Source organism: Dasypus novemcinctus, chromosome 13, assembly GCF_030445035.2.
Source record: "Dasypus novemcinctus isolate mDasNov1 chromosome 13, mDasNov1.1.hap2, whole genome shotgun sequence".
NCBI lineage: Eukaryota > Metazoa > Chordata > Mammalia > Cingulata > Dasypodidae > Dasypus > Dasypus novemcinctus.
In genome coordinates this window covers 19705574-19724227 of record NC_080685.1, presented here as the reverse complement: position 1 = coordinate 19724227, position 18654 = coordinate 19705574, and the positions used below count along the sequence as shown (strand labels likewise).

Sequence of the window (18654 nt, the reverse complement as noted above, 5' to 3'; positions counted from 1 at the left end):
AATAAAGGAAGTTTTTAGCTGGGAGAGAGTGATTATTCACTCCCATAGTTTCTGCATTGTTATCCATTAGCCACGATAAGAACCTTAGGGAATTCTGAGAGTGTGTCCAGGAAAGGATCTGTCAAACCAGAATAGAGTCTCCTCCTTGAGAAAGGAAATAACCAGGGATTCCGTAGCACAGAGGCTGCCAGGGCTAGCGGGACAAAGTGAGGAGCTCGTGCTGACTCAGATGCTCTGCTTGTAGTTTAAAAGCAAGACATTTCCTTACTTACTGGTGGCATTATCGGGGGTGCGAAGGGGTGGGGGTAAGGGTACAGCCAGGGAGGATATTTGGGTGAAGGGAAAATGACTATTTGTTCAGTGCCTTTTGTGAGTCAGGCCCTGTGCTGAGTCCTTCTGCATCCTTTAGCTCAATTTCACAAAAATCTTAGGGAGAAGTATTATGTTTCCCCAGGTGAAATAACTGAGGTTTGGCTATGTTAAAGTGATTTACCCAAAGTGGCACAGCTGACAGGTGATGGAGCTGAGGCCTGAAACGTAGGCTCTGTGACCCCGGAGCCCTTAGCTGCACCACACCACTCTGCCAGTCCACTGCTGGGAGGTGCTCTGCAAACATGAGCGCTTCCTGCTGTTAAAAATGGGGTGCTGTGAGAAGAAAAATCTTTGTAATCAAGTAGAATTTGTTACTTATCAGCCGAGGTAGGGCACCATACAGCTAGTTTTTTAAAAGTTGAGTAGACTACTTCTTCTTGCCTTAACAGATGACATCAGCCTGATCAAATGTATAGAAAGAAATTCAAGGAGACTTCACTACCATAGATGATGGAGTAACACTGTGCACACATATGTGTTTACACGATTTGTACAATTTTCTAAGATGTTAGAAGTTCATTGTTCTAACACCCCAAGTAGAGTTTGAAACGTATTCCCTTCATTTCTACATAGGGAAATAGGGCCTGGAGAGGATTTTCTTTTAGAAAGTATTTTGACAATGCAGCCCCATTCTCTTTGCCCCTCCCGCCATTGACTTACACACTATTCAAGAGACGAAAATGTTACTTAAAATGATAGTCGCTCTCTCAGTGTAAGTAATACCCTGATGAAGAGCACCATTATTTCAGTTCTAAGATTGAGGGAAACCAAGTCAGGTGGAGACAAAGTATCTTCTTAAGGTATTATGCAACAACCAAGTGGCTACTTCTACCACATTTTAAGTCTTTGTTCATCTATTTGAGGTTTATTCCAACCATCCTATTTAAAATTATACTTCATCCCCAGCCCCGACTGATCCTGAACTACTTTTTCTCTTCTTTTTCTGTAGTACTTATCTTCTTACTATATAATTTACGTCCTGCAATTGACTTCATTGTGTCTGTTGTTTATTGTCTGTCATTTCTGAATTCTTCTGGCTCTTTCTTTTCTAGAGTGATAGCTGAGATCTTTGTTTTTGTTTAGTGGTGTATCCTAAGCACTTACAAATAACACACAAATATTTTTTGACTGACCGAGTAAATGAATTTAGTACCATATCATAGTTTTGAGAATGCAACTTTGGTCTTCTCATTTTTTTCCTGGTACATGCATCTTAGACTTTGCTTGCCCTTTTGATATATACTGTATATACTGTATACTGTAATAATGGATAAGGGAACTTTTAGTTTTTTTCAACTCAACTCTGAAAGTCTGTGAACCCCACGTAAGTTAGTGATTATGTTTCAGAACTTATAATTCTTTTCTAGCAAAGGACACTATAGTTGCAATGAGTTAATTTGGGTATTATTTTAAGGCTCATGGGGAAGGAATTAGAATGGCAAAAAGGAACCATCTTGTATGACATAGAAATGTTCTCCACAGAGGGGGGTGAAATGAACATATTCAAAGGAGGATTAGTAGAATCTAAGCAAGGAACTGCATTTCATCTTCTTGATCAGCTGCTATTCACTGTCTGACCCTTCCTGAGCTATCATTTTGTAAAGTCTTTAGCAGAAGTCCTGAGGACTGGCACCCAGCCAGAGTTATTTTAACATAAGCACAAAATAGGGCATGGAAGCAAATTATTAAATCATTGACTCCCAGTATTTTTGGGCTAAGGCCAACCAGTGAGGGAGAGAATGAGTGAGGATGACTTTGTGTTTGTGAATATTTTAATAAAGTAGCATAAGTAATCAGGAAACAGTGGGCCGTTTTGAATCTACTGGCTATCCCTCGTGAGCTCATAGTAGGATTGGACGTTCCTTGATGTACTTTTGCTTTTTCTCTTTCTCTTACATTCCTTTATTCCTCTCTGATTATTTTTTAAACTTTCTTAAAAATTGTCTGATCTGTCTTCCCCAAACAATGAAGTCTTATTCTTTGTATGCCATCTCTGCACTCACAGGCTGATTATATTTATTATCCCTGTGTAATTAAAATAAAGCTTAAGCACATTTTGTGGCTTTTGTGTCTGCCTCAGTGTTCCTGAGCTTAAGAACTATTGAAATAATTCTCTCCTGCATGCTTACATACTGGGGCATGGGATGTTCTCTTGGGTATTATGCTACTCAGATTTTGGCAGGTTTCTCTGGAGCAGATGCAGAAATGATCATACTGCTTTCCAGGGTGTATTATTTTAACTCTTTTCACTTAGGCCCCGTGGCCAGTTTTACTTGATGTTCCTGAATCTTTACGTTCTCTCATGCTCGCTGCTTTTGCACCCATGTTAACCCCTCAGCTTTCTATCACCCTCTCCCCTCTCTTGATATAGAACTTACCCATTTTGGTTTATCTGAAGGCATCTATTTCCCTGACATTCTTTTACATTCCCTACCCTCATGTGGATTAGAAATCCTTTAAGATTTCTTGGCACCCTTGTGTACCTCTAGCATGGCACTTACCGAGCTATAACCTGTTCATCTTCTCCAGTAGACATGCTTTCTATCTTTTTCTTCCCAGTACTAAGCATTGTGCTTGGCACAACGTTGTGACTCAATAAATATTTGGACAAATGAATTGAAGGCATTGAATGTGGTAGACAGAGAAGAGAATGCCTATATTCTACTATTCTTTTTTTTTAAAAGATTTATTTTATTTATCCCGTCCCCTGCCCCTAGCCCCCCACCCCCCCGCCTGCCCTCTCTGTCTGCTCTTGTGCCCATTCGCTGTGCGTTCTTCTGTGTCTTCTCGTCTTTCTCTTTAGGAGGCACCAGGAATTGATCCCAGGACCCCTGGTGTGGGAGAGAGGCATCCAATTGCTTGAGCTACCTCAGCTCCCTGGTTTGCTATGTCTCTCATTGTCTTTCTCCGTGCCTGTCTCTTTTTTGTTGCATCGGTTCGCGGAGTTAGGCCAGCCCTCCGCGGCATGGGCCAGCTTTGCCTTCACCAAGAGGCCCCAGGAATCTAACCTGGGATCCCCCATGTGGTAGATGGGAGCCTAATCGCTTGAGCCACATCCACCTCCCTCTACCATTCTTTTTAATGTACTGAATGTATTCTGTTGAATCTTCTTATTCATTTCTTTGACTTCTTTGGTGATAAAGTTAGAAAGGAAAGTGGAAATCATTAGAAGATTTCAGGGGAAGCAGGTAGGAGTAGCAAGCCTGGAAGACTGGTGGAATGGGATGCATTAGCTTTGGGCTTTATGGTTTAAAAGGAGAGATACAGAACTCTTTTTTAAAAATGTCTATCAAATTCTCCCAGAAAAAAAAATAAAGTAGCCTTGCCCCTTTTTGTCCTTTGTCCAGTTCCAGGTGTCCTGGTATTTCCCCTCACTCTTTGACTGCTGGGCAATGGGAGCTTTAGCCTGAGGACTCCAGCCAACCTGGGAGAGGCCTGGCCGTGGCCTCCCTCTTTCCCTTTCTGCTCCCTCCTCCTCTTCTCCACCATGCCTCTCCACCCTCACCCCTGAAAACGAGAAGCTCAGGGCTTCTCCTGAGAGATGCTAGTCTCCGCATGGGTGACAAGTGAAAAGACTTGCTCCCCACCCTCCCAGTCATCATTAATCAGTTAAGTGGCGCACGGTTTTGTAACAGCACAGTCTTAAAATGTTCCTTCTAAGTTTAATATCGCCCCTTTGGCCTTTTAAGGCCGTAAGTTGGCTTTAAGTTGTAGGCGCCTTTTAGCAGGGCGCTGGGAGCCGCTGTGTGAAGCTGCCACACCCACCCCACCCACAGGTCTGGAGACGTGTCTATTTCCTTTTCCCTTAAAACTTAAAATATATTTTTAAGAAGTGACTGCACTGTGACTTATTCATATAACGTTCTTTCCTCTCCTTTGGATAGATTGTTTCTTATAAGAATTTGCTAGCTATTTTCAAAAAGAGTTCTGTATCACTATTTTTAAACCATAAATTTTGTTTTAACTTTGGAGGAGAATTGATTTGGCTTGAGTTTTCTCAGGCATGGGAGCTTTGGACCTTAGGTCAGTGTTTAGTATTATTGAAAGGGAACTGGGGAAATCTGGTTCAGTGCTAACACATCCCTACCAGCTATGTGTACTTGGGTACATCAGCCATGTGGCCCTCAGAATCTTCATCTGTAACACAGAAGTCAGAACAGATCATCTCTAAGGGATGCTGTGAGCTCATTGATACATCTAATAATGTTAGCTGATATATGTACAATACTTTTTTTGTATCAGGCACTATTTTAGAACGGCTAATTGAAACATAAAGCCTAATAGAACGGCTTTATTGAGACATAGTTCATATACTTTATGTATTTATTCACGTAAAGTGTACTTTAAAATGGTTTTAGTATATTCAGAGTTGTGCAGCCATCACCACAATCAATTTTAGAGCATTTTTATCACCTCAAAAAGAAATCCCTACCCATTAGTGATCACTACCCATTTCCTCTAACCATCCTGCAGTGGTTACAGACACTAACCTCCTTTCTGCCTGTAGATTTGCCTATTTTGAATATTTCATATAAATGGAGTCATACAACAGATGGTCTTTTAAAATATATTTTTATTGATGTATATCATTCATAATATTTTTTATTGATGTATATCATTCATACATGAACACTCATGAACAATAAGTGTATAGTAAAAGTTGTGAACTTAAAAAAGAAACATGTGTAACATCATACAGGGGTCCCATACATACCCCCTCCACCAATACCTTGCGTTGTTATGAAACATTTGTTACAGTCTATTGAAGAGCACAACAGATGTTTTTTTGTGATGGTCTTTCACTTAGAATAATGCTTTCAAGGTCATCCATGTTGTAGCATGTATCAGTATTTCATTCCTTTTTTTTTTTTAGTAGGTACCAAGGATTGAATCTGGGACCTCATATGTGCATAGCAGGCGCTCAACCACTGAGCTACATCCACTCCACTCATTTGTTTTTATAACTGAACAAAATTCATTGCATGGATATGGATGTACCACATTTTATTTTTCCATTCATCAGTTGGTGGATATTTGGGTTGTTTCCACTTTTTGGCTATGATGAATATTACTGCTGTGAACATTGGTGTCCATGTTTTTTGTGGATATGTTTTCATTTCTCTTGGGCATATATACCTTGCACCGGAATTACTGGACCATATGCTGTTTAAACTTTTGAAGAACTGCCAGACCATTTTCCAAATGGGCTGCACTATTTTGCATTCCTACCAACAGTGTATGAGGGTTCCAATTTCTTTGCATCCTCAACACTTGTATTATCTGTCTTTTTGATTATAGTCCTACTGGGTGTGAAGTGATATCTTTTTGTTTTGATTTGCATTTTTTTCGTGGCTAATGATATTGGGCATCTTTTCATGTGCCTATTGGCCATTTGTATATCTTTAGAGAAATGTCTATTAAGATCTTTTGTCCATTTTTTAATTGAGCCATTTATCTTTTCATTATTTAGTTGTAAGAGTTCTTTATATATTCTACACACAAGTACTCTCTTACATATTGATTTGCAAATATTTTCTCCCTTTCTTTGAATTGTCTGTTTACTTTTTTAATGGTGTTCCTTGAAGCATAAAAGTTATTTTGGTTTTTTTTTTCCCATAGCATTAATTTCTTTTTTCTTTTTTTAAATTTTTAAAATTAAAGGTAATAGATCACAAGGAATGTTACATTAAAAAAAGTTTTAAATTTTGATAAAGTCCAATTTATCTTTTTTTCTTTTTTGTTTGTATTGTGGTATTATATCTAAGAAGGCTTTTCCAACAAAGTCACAAAGATTTACTCATATGCTTTCTTCTAAGAGTTTTATAGTTTTAACTTTAGTTAGGTCTCTGACCCATTATGAGTTAATTTTTGTGTGTGGTGTGAGCAAGGGGTGCAACCTAATTCTTTTGTGTGTGGATATTTAGTTGTCCTATTACCATTTATTGAAATGAGTGCTTTTCAAATATCTGACTCTTTCAACCTTTCCACAACCTAATGAGATAGTTCCTTTTAATTCCTTGAGGAAAGAAGTTTAAGTATCTTGCCCACAGTCATTCAACTATTACATGGCAGAGCTGAGATTTGAACTTAGGCATTTGGCCCTAGAGGCCATACTTTTAACCATGAAGTAAGTGTCCCCTCTACCTGTCTTCTTAACTACCTACCGATCAAGGGGAAAGAACTACCTTAAAAAATGGCCAGTCATAAAAAAGAAACATTTTATTTTTTTATACGTTGAGGTCATGCTGAAATGCTGCCTTCTTCATTTGTCTGTGGGTGGTAAATTCAGTTAGTTGCAGCACTGGTTAAAAATGTCAGAGTCACAGTCTCTATTTCTCCAACCACCACTCCTCCGCAGCACATGCACTCTGGTCACCGTGAGTAAGTCACAGTCACTAGAGATCGAGTTAGGAGAGGATGAGCCTCACCAGTTCCAGACCACCACTGGGCCTCACCGGCTGGCCCGGATGCCCTGGAGACCCATTTCCACCCACTTTCTTTGACTGTAAGCTTTCTAGATTGTCTCTATTAAGAGCACTGGACTAGGAACAAAGGCCTCGGTTCTAATTCAAGGGCTGTTGCTCTGTAGAGCTGTAGATGACCTCACTTTCTTTATCGTAATTAGGGGTGGAATTAGAAAATGCAACATCTTCTGGCTCATCAGTCTCTTTGAAAAGCTTTCATATAATTAAACAGAAATGAGTAATATGATACATTTTAAAAATCTCAGTCTATAAAATTTCCCCCCGTCTTTCTCAGACTCACTTAGTGATTCATCTGCTTGAAGGGGCTGGGTGTCAAATATGTAGAGAAACATAATTCTCTTCAGTCATGCTTTCAGTTGTTCCCATCTTCCACCAAGTGATTTCCTTTGGTCTTTAGGTATCTTTTTAGTCAGTAGGTTTATACTCATTTACATGACTGCCATTATTTTCAGAAAAACCAGCCAGGTTCTGGTGTAGCAGAGCAAATTTAGAATACTCCAGTAGCTTTCGGTAAGGAAGGAATAAAGTGGAGAGGTCTCTCCCACTCACCAGGCTGTAAATGCCTCTTTTTACTTATGGTTAGGGCCCAGTGCCTAGTGTAAGACTGAGTAAATATTTTGAGGAGACCCAATTCGTGGTCATGTTCTATTTCCAGTAGGACAATGCTCAGTGAGCATTCTCTTTTCCTAAAGCTGGTAGTCTAGTTTTTTGAGCTAAGAGATTTCATAACAGGGAGAGAGAAAGGAAGGAGCCCAGCATATAAATTATAGAGCAATACATTGGGGGCAGTTAGGGTAGAGTTTAGTGTGCTAGTTTCATTTTTCATAAAGAGGAAGGAAGTAAGGTTCTAAATGTAGAGAAGAACATAAAGAATTTGAAGGGTTGGTAAGTTTGTAAATAATGAGTAATAATACTGCCCCATTTTCATATAACTTTTTTATATTTGTATAGCACTTTACTCATGCCAAGGCCCTTATAACAGCCTGGTTGGGTAGGCTGGGCAGGTGGAATCAGCCTCATTTTACAGATGAGGAAACTGACGCAGAGGTTGTGACTTGCACTGTGTTAAGTAGCTTGTCGGTGTGGAGGTCGGGATTTGACCCATATCTTTAGACTTTAAGTTCAGTATTCTTCCTAGGACATCCCCCCTACCCTGCCTTGTTTTTGGAGGCCTTGAGCAGTCATCCCAGGAAATAGAAAGGGACTTAAGTATAATTAAGTCATTTTTTAAAATCTGTTCTTCCCATTACTCTGGCATGGGCTCGAGAAATCTAACACCCTGTTTTTTAAGAACCAACCAAAGAATATCTGTCCTGATTGAACATTTATCTTTGCCTGGATTTTATTTCATGAAAACACTTTGAAATCCTTGTGAGGTAACCATGAAGTTATGCCATTGGTATAATGAGTCATTCACACTGCCTAGCTGTGCTTGAGGCCAGAGAAGATGGGGTGTTGGGGGATTTTTTGTGAGTCCCGGGTTGAGCAGTTGCTAGCTGCTGACCTGAGATCATGAAGCTGTTCTGTCCTGATGACAGTGCCCTTTGGGAGAAGAGCACATCACTTCTCTATGAGAATTCATCATTTTCTGTTCTTCTCTTACCAGGATTTGAAGGCCTCACCTGTGAGCAGAATGTTGATGACTGCCCTAACCACAAGTGTCAGAATGGAGGGGTTTGTGTGGATGGGGTCAATACTTACAACTGCCGCTGCCCCCCTCAGTGGACAGGTAGGTGCACACTGGTGAGTCCACCAGAATGGAGCACGGATTGGTAGCCAGAGGGAGGTTGCGATTGAAGTGGGTGCTTTCTACAGATTCTCTTGGGGCTGCTTTGGAACCAGCATGTGAACTGAGCAGGGGTCTCCATGCTAGGTCATTTGGTGTGGGCCTGTGGTACTAACCCCATGTGTTCTCCTGTGTTCACTTAGCAGGAAGAAACACTCTCACAGGTGTTTATTGGGCAGCTGCTTTGAACGTGGCACTGTGCTAGGTGCTGTGACAAATACAAGGAAAAGCACTGGTGATAGGCAGAGCATATGTTCTGGGAAAAGATGCACATAGCCTGGGGCATAGTGGGTGCTTCATAAATATTTGAGAGGAAAAGGACATACCCAAATGCAGAAATAAGCTGTACAGACTTCAAGAGCTTATTGTTTATTCACGGGCGGGAATCTGTCCCATCTTATTGTCTTGTCCTGTAATTATTCAAAGGGCTGAGCAGTCACTCTTGACAACATTATTTTTAAGCTACCCATTCTACATTTCTTTTTTTCCTTCTTTTATCCCTTTTTGCACAGGAAGAATAGACTTTTTTGCCTCTGACATCAGAAGAGCAGTCTTGCCTGACTTTACAGCTTTTCGGAGGTTTCTCAAGTTGGCGTAGGCAGACTTTTCACTTATTTTTGAAAGTTGAGTGATTTCAGGCAGACATTTAGTTTCAATTTCTATTTAAGAACTTGTTACGTGATTAAGAACTGAGCCTTTGCGAGAGTGATTAGTTGATTTAATGTGGAAATCCAAGAAGCAAATTAATGTTATAAGAAAGAAACCATAGTACCAGCGATAAACTGTGCCCAGCAAAGAGGTCTTGATGTTGGGTTACAACCATTATTACCTGGCATTCTTCAGAGTCTCTGAATTGCTTTCCCTTATCTGTAGTATCTAATTATTTAGAGTACTCTTTAGAGTGGTAGACTGCGAATAGAAAAATATAACAGGGGTTTAAAACTTCAGTAACATGATTTCCTGGAAGGGCATACATTTCTGCTCTTAATCCCCAAACTGTCCTATTTACTATTTTCCCACCGGTTTCCCTGGACTTGGACTTCCCCTAGAATTTCTTCATGGTGTCTTGATGCTAGGACTTCACTCTGTTGTTCCTGTCATATTCTCTCTACTCCTTAGCTTTTGCCATATCTATGGTAGATTTTTCAGAGGCCATATTTTTCAACTTAAAAAGAAGTTAATTATGTGGAAAGATTTGAATTTTCTCTTTTAAATGATCCTCACTGTGGAATTGAGCAGGAGAAGATACTTGTTAGGAACTTGACCCCATCCTAATCTCTCTTTTGCCCTGTGGGAGAGTGGCCCCTGATGGTACTGCATGGTACTAAGGCTTCTAGTGCCAATGAAGATTAAACTGTATTGTTTGTTCACTGCTGAGTTTCCTTGCATACCACACACAGTTTCCTGCTTTGATAGTAATTAGGAAGGCCCTAGCTTGGGGGGAAGCCTTACCAAAATTTCTTACCTTAGAATGTTCAATAAATAACTCTTTCCTATCAAAGTCCTTATAAAATGTTTTCTTCATGTGTTTCTATCTTTTCTAGAAAGGGTGGCAAAGATGACGGATACATTCAGTGCAGCCATATTCATTTCTTCTGACTTGCTATCTGTCATTAGGAGTGACCCTCAGTCTTTGGTTTTCCACCCCAGATTTCCTTCCTCTTTTTCACTCAAGCCATTTCTTTGATGTCTTGTGACAAACCTTGTTATTTTGCCCTCCCATCACCAATAGGATAAAGGTCCTTCCTCTGTCATAAGCCCCGCGTGGCCTCAGCCCTGTCTGCTTCTCCAGTCTGCTCTCCTCTCGCCTCCAGTTAGTTGTACTTTATACTCCAGCAGCAAGAATTGCCTCCAGGTCCTCTTTGTCTACCATGTGGTGTTTCACATCCTGTGCCTTCATTCACACTGTTCCTTTTCTCTAGACCCTCCTTCTCCAGTTCTCCTATTTCCCTTACCATTTTTAAAAAAAATTTTTTATTTGTCCCCCCCCCCACTGTTGCCATGTTGTCTGCTCTCTGTGTCCATTTGCTGTGTGTTCTTCTGTGCCTGCTTGCATTCCCCTCAGTGGCATTGGGAATCTGTGTCTCTTTTTGTTGTGTCATCTTGCTGCATCAACTCTCCATGTATGTGATGCCACTCCTCAGCAGGCTGCACTCTTTTCACTCCTTGCATGTGGGGCTCCCCTACACAGGGGACACCCCTGCATGGCAGGGCACTCCTTGTGTGCATCAGCACTGCACATGGGCCGGCTCATCATGGGTCAGGAGGCCCTGGGTTTGAACCCTGGACTTCCCATGTGGTAGGTGGATGCTCTATCATTTGAGCCAGATCTGCTTCCCTCCCTTACCATTTTGAGCCTGCTCAGTTCAGATCAGGTGCTTACCTTCTTCAGGAAGCCCTTCATGAGCTCTCTCCAGGCTAGGCTAAATGTTCTCCTGGACTTCCTCAGTACCTGATGCATTGCTCTACAATGGTGTGTACCTTGTTATATTGGCATTCGTGTATGCTTTATATGAAGGAGGTACTGCAGTGAGGGCAGTTGAGCTACTGATGACAGCAGTTTACAAACTTGGTTTTGGCAGCGTGGAGCTGAGCTCTTCACCCTCCTGCCCCATCCCCCATTCTGGCAAGAATAGAAGGAAAATTTTGTGACATAGAGTTCCTATTTCTATTGATACTAGGGTTCTAAATGCAGATTCGTATTTTCTACTTTTCACACATCAAAGAAATAAATGAGGTTGGGAGGCTGGGAGTTAATGTTTACTGAGCACCCAAATACTATGTTATACAATATGGTGGGGTTTTTTTTGTGTGTAATCTTTACAATAACCATATGAGGAGTAGAGTTTATTAAGTAACTTTTTATAGATGATGGTGCACATTCAGGAGGGTTAAATAATTTGTCCAAGCTACATAGTGGTTGGTTAGGGTTTGAATCTAGGTCTGTTGAAACTCCAAATCTTGCTCAAATCTGTGCTCTTTTTCTATATTAAAATAACTCTATAAGGGTTTCTTTCTTTCTTTCTTTTTAAGACTTTGGGTCTTTTTAATAAATACCAAAAGTTCAATATATAATTTTATTATTCTAGTTTTTCGTGATTCTTTGTGTTTTTCCTTTTCAAGAATTTGAATGGTTATGTTGAGGTTGGAAGTTACTATTATGTGAACATTTTATGTTCAGTCTGGTGTTGTTTTCACTATACCTGAGCATGAGCCTGCCTCAGTGCAGTTTCATTCAGGATTCCCTTACAGTTGAAGCACCAACTGTTTGGTCCGACTTTTAACAAAACAGAAAAGTAAGAGTGGGAGTAGGGTACTAGGAGAGGAAATGAAATTGCCAGCCATCTGAAAAAGAATGGGTGGGATTATATGGAAGAAAAAACCATGGTATTAATTTGAACTAAATGGAGATTTGGGGATTTGCCACAGTTTTAATGAGAACAGTCTGTTGGGTATGGTTTTGTTTCCTAAGTGCCCATACATGGGAGGCTTGGTCTTTTGTAGCAAGTTCTGGACTTCAAGATGACCAGAAGTTTTTTCCACCTCTATTCATGGTTTGATTTGGAGCAAATAAGTCAGCTTCCTTTTCTTTTCCTCAGAGGCTCTATTTTCCCTCCATGGAACTAATGTCTCTTAGTTACTTTATTGGGGATATTGGGAAAATAAGCGGTACAATAAAAAGCTTTTTGGTCTTTTCCTTTATTCCTACTAAGCACCCTACATCTGTGCTGTCCATCATGGCACCACTAGCCATGTATTGTAGGTAAGCATCTAAAATGTGGTTCGGCCAAATTGAGATGTGCTTGACTATAAAATACTTTACTTTGAAGACTTAGTGTGAACAACATGTAAAACGTCTTATTAATTGTGTTTTAAATATTGATTAAATGTTAAAATGATCATACTTTGAATATATTGGGGTTAAATGACATTAAAATTAATTTCATCTGTTTTCTCCTTTTTTACGCTACTACTAGAAAATCTAAAATCCCATCTGTGGCTCCCATCTTTCTATGGACAGCACTGCTCTAGATTCTAAGATGTTGTTAGGCTTTTGCTGCTACTGTGTGGGAGCATCTTCTCTGACCTGGGTGGTAAAGGGATCAACTTGTATCCATCCAAAAAGGGGTCTTGTGTTGACCTCACTAGAAGAGAGCCTTATGCCACTGCAGTTCTCCCTTCAGGTGTGGCCAGAACTGTGTTGTAGCCCAACTCAAAGTCTTTTTACCCTCTCATGGCTATTTACAGTAGTGTTAGTTTGTGTCTTCAAAACCTACCAATTTTCTGGGCTCATTTAAAGCTCAGATAGAAAAGTGAAAGTGGTGAAGAGCGCGAGTGCATAGATGGTTTGCTTCTTCAAAGGAATGTCATTATAACAAGATAAGGCTGAAGAGCTGGATGTTCCTTTAGGAAATGAAAGCATACCTAAGGATTTGAAGAAGCCTAAGCATAAATGTCTTTAACATGGCTGTATTTGGCCCTAAGCCATCTTATCAGAGAAGTTCTGCTCTGGTAGATATCCATTTGAAAAAAATTTTTTTTTTAAGATTCCAACATTAATTACAGCAGTGTAGATTAATGTTTTGTCTACATGTATTGTTATTTGAATTTTCTTTTTAAAGGTTCATTTCCTTCAGAATTAAAGTTGACTCTAAACTCAACTCACAAATTCCTCTCTCTGGCTGCTTTTGGTTTTGGGTTCATTCCTAGGGCAGATATGATTTATTTTCCTGTGCTTGTTATTAATCCAGAAATGTGATTCAGCTTGGGCTTGGAATAGTGCTTTGGGACTCTAGGCAGAAGTGAACAATGAAAGTTAGGTGGATATGTGTCAAATAAAACTGACCAAATCATCTCCCAGTTCTCCTTTATAGAATGGTGGGTCTAAAGAGTTTGTTAAAATCCCCATTGCTGTTGGTTGCTCCAGTTTCAGTAAAAAAAAAAAAAAAAAAAGACGTAAATCAGTGAGAACCTACCACCAGAGGTGGTACATGGGCTTCTTGTGTCTGGGAATGAAATCTTTTTCACGATTGTGTTTGGATTTTGAACTAGATGTCCCTGTTTCAGCTTATCTTTTAGTTGGTAACAAGCTATTCTCTAGGATGAGTCTTTTTTTTACAGCTGTTTTTCTGTTAGTTTTTCTTTTTTTTTTTCTTTTCTTTTTAATGAAGCTTTGGATTACATAAATGTTGCATCAACAATATAGGGGATTCCCATATGTCCCACACCTCCCCCTCCCTTACTTTCCCACATTAACAACATCTTTCATAAGTGTGGTACATTTGTTACAATTGATGAACTGGGAGTATTCCTGCTTGTTGTTTTTTTTAAAGATTGATTGATTTATTTTTATTTCTTTCTCTCCCCGCCCCCCCCCCCCAATTGTCTGCTCTCTGTGTCCATTTGCTGTGTGCTCTTCTGTGACTGCTTCTATCCTTATCAGCGGCACCAGGAATCTGTGTCTCTTTTTGTTGTGTCATCTTGTTGTATCAGCTGTCTGTGTGTGTGGCGCCATTCTTGGGCAGGCTGCACTTTCTTTTGCACTGGGCAGCTCTCCTTATGGGGCACACTCCTTGCACGTGGGGCTCCCCTAGGCGGGGGACACCCCTGCGTGGCAGGGCACTCCTTGCGCACATCAGCACTGCATGGGCAAGCTCCACACGGGTCAAGGAGGCTCGAGGTTTGAACCGCAGACCTCCCATGTGGTAGGCGGACGCCCTAGCCGTTGGGCCAAGTCGGCTTCCCCTGTTTGTTTTTTAAGATGATAGGGATAGAGGTTTTTTGTTTAGAGAGTGGGAACTCCTTAACTATATCTCTGACTGCAGAAGCATTCTTATATATATTCTTCATGGGGAAAGGGGAAAATACTTCCCACATTCCAGTGTCTCTGCTGTCAACTTGATTGTGAGGCTTTCATAATAAGTCTGTTTTCTGGAATTCTGCTGCCCCTTCCCAGTGGGCAGACTTCCAGAGTGCTAACCTGAAGATCCTCATCCCAGAGATGCCAGAGCTAATCAGTGGTGGTGGTGAGAGAGAGCAGGGCTGTCTCAACAGAGTAGCCCTGCAAGATGCAAGAGGTGAGGGCAGGATGGATGATCTCTGCCCTTGTGGTCCATGACTCAGTGTCTAGCTTTGGCTACGTTCCAGGCAAGCTCCAGTGTAGCTTCATAGCTCCTCAAGCTCCCACAGAATGATTGTATGTAGCTGCAATAACAGATACTTACTAAACTACTCACTATGACATCTAGCCTATTGGAGTAGGTGCTGTAAGAGACACAAGAGTTATTTACTTCCTAGGTATTGAACTTTTGGACCACAAATTAATCTTCCCAAATTCCTAGACATTGTTCCTTTGCTACATTGGTAAGAATTATAGGAAGGATCAATGAGACTGGTGTTTCTTCTTTATTGGTAGGTGCTTCTTTTTTTCCTTCTCTCTTTAAAACCATGTATTCTCTTAATATTATCTTTTTTTCTCCTAGTACTTTTTGAGCTCTTTGAATATGTAGACTTTAGATTTATGTAAGTCTAGCCTCATTTCAGGAAATAGTATCTTTTCCATTTGTTTTGTGTCTTCAGGAACAACTGTTATCTTTGTATTATATTTTAACATTGGCTATTCTTTTCTTCCCCATAGCTAAAAATCTTCTTTCTCAAAATTGTAATCTGCATGTTTTTTCCTTTGCATTTTACAAGAGCTTCTTAAGTTTTCCTTCATAATACTGATTTATTTTTTTGCCTTGTCGGTTCTGTCCTTTATAGGTTCCAGTTCATCTTTTACATTGCAGAGTCTTTTACTAGGCCCCAGGTTGGTCTTTTTTGCTTTACGGATCCTGCACAGAGTTGCCGCTTGCCCATAAATAGGGTAGGCTGATTCGTCTAGGATCCCCTCACTCTCATCCTGGCTGCAGTTAAGAGTTTTTCGTCCCTCGAGGTGAGGGGAAGTTTTTGTAAACTGGTTTAACAGCCTAGCAGCCTGAGGGCAGTGGGGAGAGCGCCAAAGTGTAGGCCTCCTAGCAGGGGCACCGAAGCTTGGCCCTGCTTTTCTTCTGTGTGGAAAAGCGTCTGTGCCAGGGGTCAGCTTCTGAATTCCCAGCATTGGCCCCACCTCCACTGCTCTTTGGTCCATGGCTGAGCCTGGCAGCCTTTTGCTGTTGCTGTACCCAGAATCCGCCCCCATGCACCGCAGACTTTCTCATTGGTACAGCGGCCTCAGGAGCCTTAGAACCCCCTCGTGCTTGAGATTGCGGTTGACCTGTGGGGTGAGGTGGAGGGCAGCCCGTTCTCCCACCGCAGTTGAGTGGGCTTTCTGAAGCACGCCTCTGATCGTGTTTCTTCTTTGCTTAAAACGCCTCATTGGGTCCTTGTTGTCTTTTGGACACAGTCCCAAGGCTCTGCCTGTAACTCCCTCTCCAATCACGTCTTTCTCCACTGCCTTGATGCAGACCTTATAATTGACCCACACTGATAGTTTTTTCATTACCTCAGTGAGCCGTGCCCCCTTTTCAATTCAAGCCTGTACATACACACTTCCCTCTGCCCAAAATACTCCCCCTTCCACCCTTCATCAGCTACCCCAGCTTTCTACACACATGCACACACTCACACAACCTGGCTATGTTTGTATCCTACAGTCTTTTCAAAAAGCTTTCTTCTCTACTTCTTCCCTGTTTTCCCTACTGTGTGCTCCTAAGGCAACATGTATTACCTCTAATTAAAGCGCGTACCACTCTACATTATAATTGATCGTAAAACCCCTATTGGTCTGTCAATTGCTCAAGGTAGAAGTTGTGGTTGTTTTGTTCACCATCATAATCCCAGTGTGATAGGCCAGGACCTGGCATATGGTACATACGTATTTTAGAATAAGTGAGTGAATGCGTGAATTTGGGTACTAGCTTTTCCGGTTGTTCCTGGACTGATGTCACTCCTCCCAACTCAGGACTGTTAGTTGGGGCTTATCAGAGTTTCTTCTCCTTACTTCCCTGAGATGCTTTAGTATTTTTCTTCGGTTCAAACCAAGTCTGTGTTACATCCGTAAAGCTGTACTGAGTGTATGCGAAGATTACATTTGACAGTCTGTGTGAAGTACCTATCATAGTGCCTGGTACCTACAAATACTTAATCGATGTATTTTGAGGGTCTGACTTGACAGTCAGTAGTGAGGATTTAAATAATTGATTTAAAATGCAAAGGAAGAGAAGAGTGGATTGTCCTGCTCAAAGTAGCATTGGGGAAAAAAGGGAAAATTGATCCTTTCTCCCCTTTCATGCAGATGGAGGTGGTTGGAAGAGGAGAATTTGGGGGAGTGCTTAAGCTTCAGTTAAAGTAAGAAGGTGCCCATCAGAACATGGACTACTTGGGACATGGGTGGGGAAAAGGCAAGGTGAATTTGGGTGTGGTAGAAATGAGAAAGAGTTGAGAGTTTAAGGAGGGAGAGTGGGATAAGAAGTTTGTGTGTTGACTGGTGGATGTAGATATGTGCATGATGGAATTTGGGGAATGAACAGATTAGAGACCCTCTTAGAGCTGTGAGAGAGATTGAGCTGGGAGATCATTATTAATTTTGGGTTAGGAGGACTGAATTAAGAGAAGACAGGCACAGATAGATATACATTTATTTAGCAAATATTTATTGAGCATTTCTCATTCAGTATTATTAGCTGGGCATCGTGCTAAGTACTGCTTAGTGGTGAGCTAAATTCCTACCACCCATCTTTGTGGAACTTACAGTCTAGGAACACACATGCTAGTCATGTAATTATCTGTAAAATTTTGAGCTGTAATAAATACCTTAAAGGAAAAGTAGGGGGTGTCATGAAAGTGTATTAATAGGCAAAATTGAATTTAGGGTAGGCAGGTGAGGTCTCCTTAAGAAAGTGACATTTCAGCTGTGGACAATGAGTAAGAAATCCACTATGTATAGAGGAGAAGGTTTTGTAGGAGAGAGGAGTAAGAATACTTGGTTATGATATGGAAATGTATGAGACGACAGAACTCAGAGCTCAGGTGGTTGCCAGTGGGAAGGATATATCAGCGACTGAATTGTCTTGATGCACCCATAGAATGGGGGGTATCAGGGTTAGGGCAAGGACCAGTCAAGCTCTTTTTTTATGTTCTTCATGGGAGCTGAGGACTGCTGTTGCAAGGAGAGTTGACCCTTCACATGGCCATCGATGTGATCAACTTTTGCCCATAGACTTCCCACGTGAGACATGATGAGGTAGGGCAAGGGCTTCTTTAAGGGGTGCTAAAGCTCAGCAATCATTCTTTTTGTTTTGCTTTTTAAATTTTTTTATTTTTAAAGTAGCTTTAGATTACATTAGTGTTACATCAAAAATATAGGGGATTCCCATCAATCCCATCCTTGCCCCTCCCCCACTTTCCCCCATTAACAACATCTTTCATTAGTTTGGTACATTTGTTACAACTGATGAACACATATTGAGGCATTGCCACTAACCATGGACTATAGTTTACATTATAGTTTACACTTTGCACCACACGATTGTGTATGTTTTGGCAAGTTGTATAAGGCCTGTATCCCTCTTCCCTCTTCTAGTCACTCACAACTCCAAATCAGCTTGATGGTTTGCTTCTGGTATCTAAAGAGAGCCATAAGGACCTGCTTGTATTCTGGTGTAGCACACCTCCTAAATGCTGTGTGTTCCATGGTCCACAGCTCACATGGTTTGAGCTTGTTGCTAATGGGCCCAGGTCATGGTTTCCACTTCATTACAGAATTATGAGGTCCACTCTGTTCCTTATAGCTATAGGCTGTGCTCAAAATCTTACCCAGTTGTCCTATGGCTTAAAGACCATAGGACAGGATAATTAGAAAAGTACAGCATGAAACTGACTCTAATTCAGCAAAAACAGCACAGGGTAATGACTTTACTTTAAACGGTGGGTTAGTAGTGTTGTCTTCATCAGTGGCAAAACTGAGCCATCTTCCTCTTTCCCGGCTTTCTCACTCCTGCCCTGTACCTCAATGGTCAGTTCAGAAGCCCT

The 18654-nt window shown here is 41.0% G+C and overlaps 1 protein-coding gene across 1 annotated transcript in view; it reads left to right on the top strand.

Annotated features, from left to right (window-relative positions):
* The window catches only part of LOC101438192 (notch receptor 2), a 146434-nt gene that overhangs the window by 71687 nt on the left and 56093 nt on the right, over positions 1-18654 (top strand). Inside the window, exon 5 of the mRNA XM_012518063.4 lies at positions 8464-8586. Coding sequence (XP_012373517.2) covers positions 8464-8586 — 123 coding nt within the window. The remainder of the gene's footprint in view (positions 1-8463; positions 8587-18654) is intronic.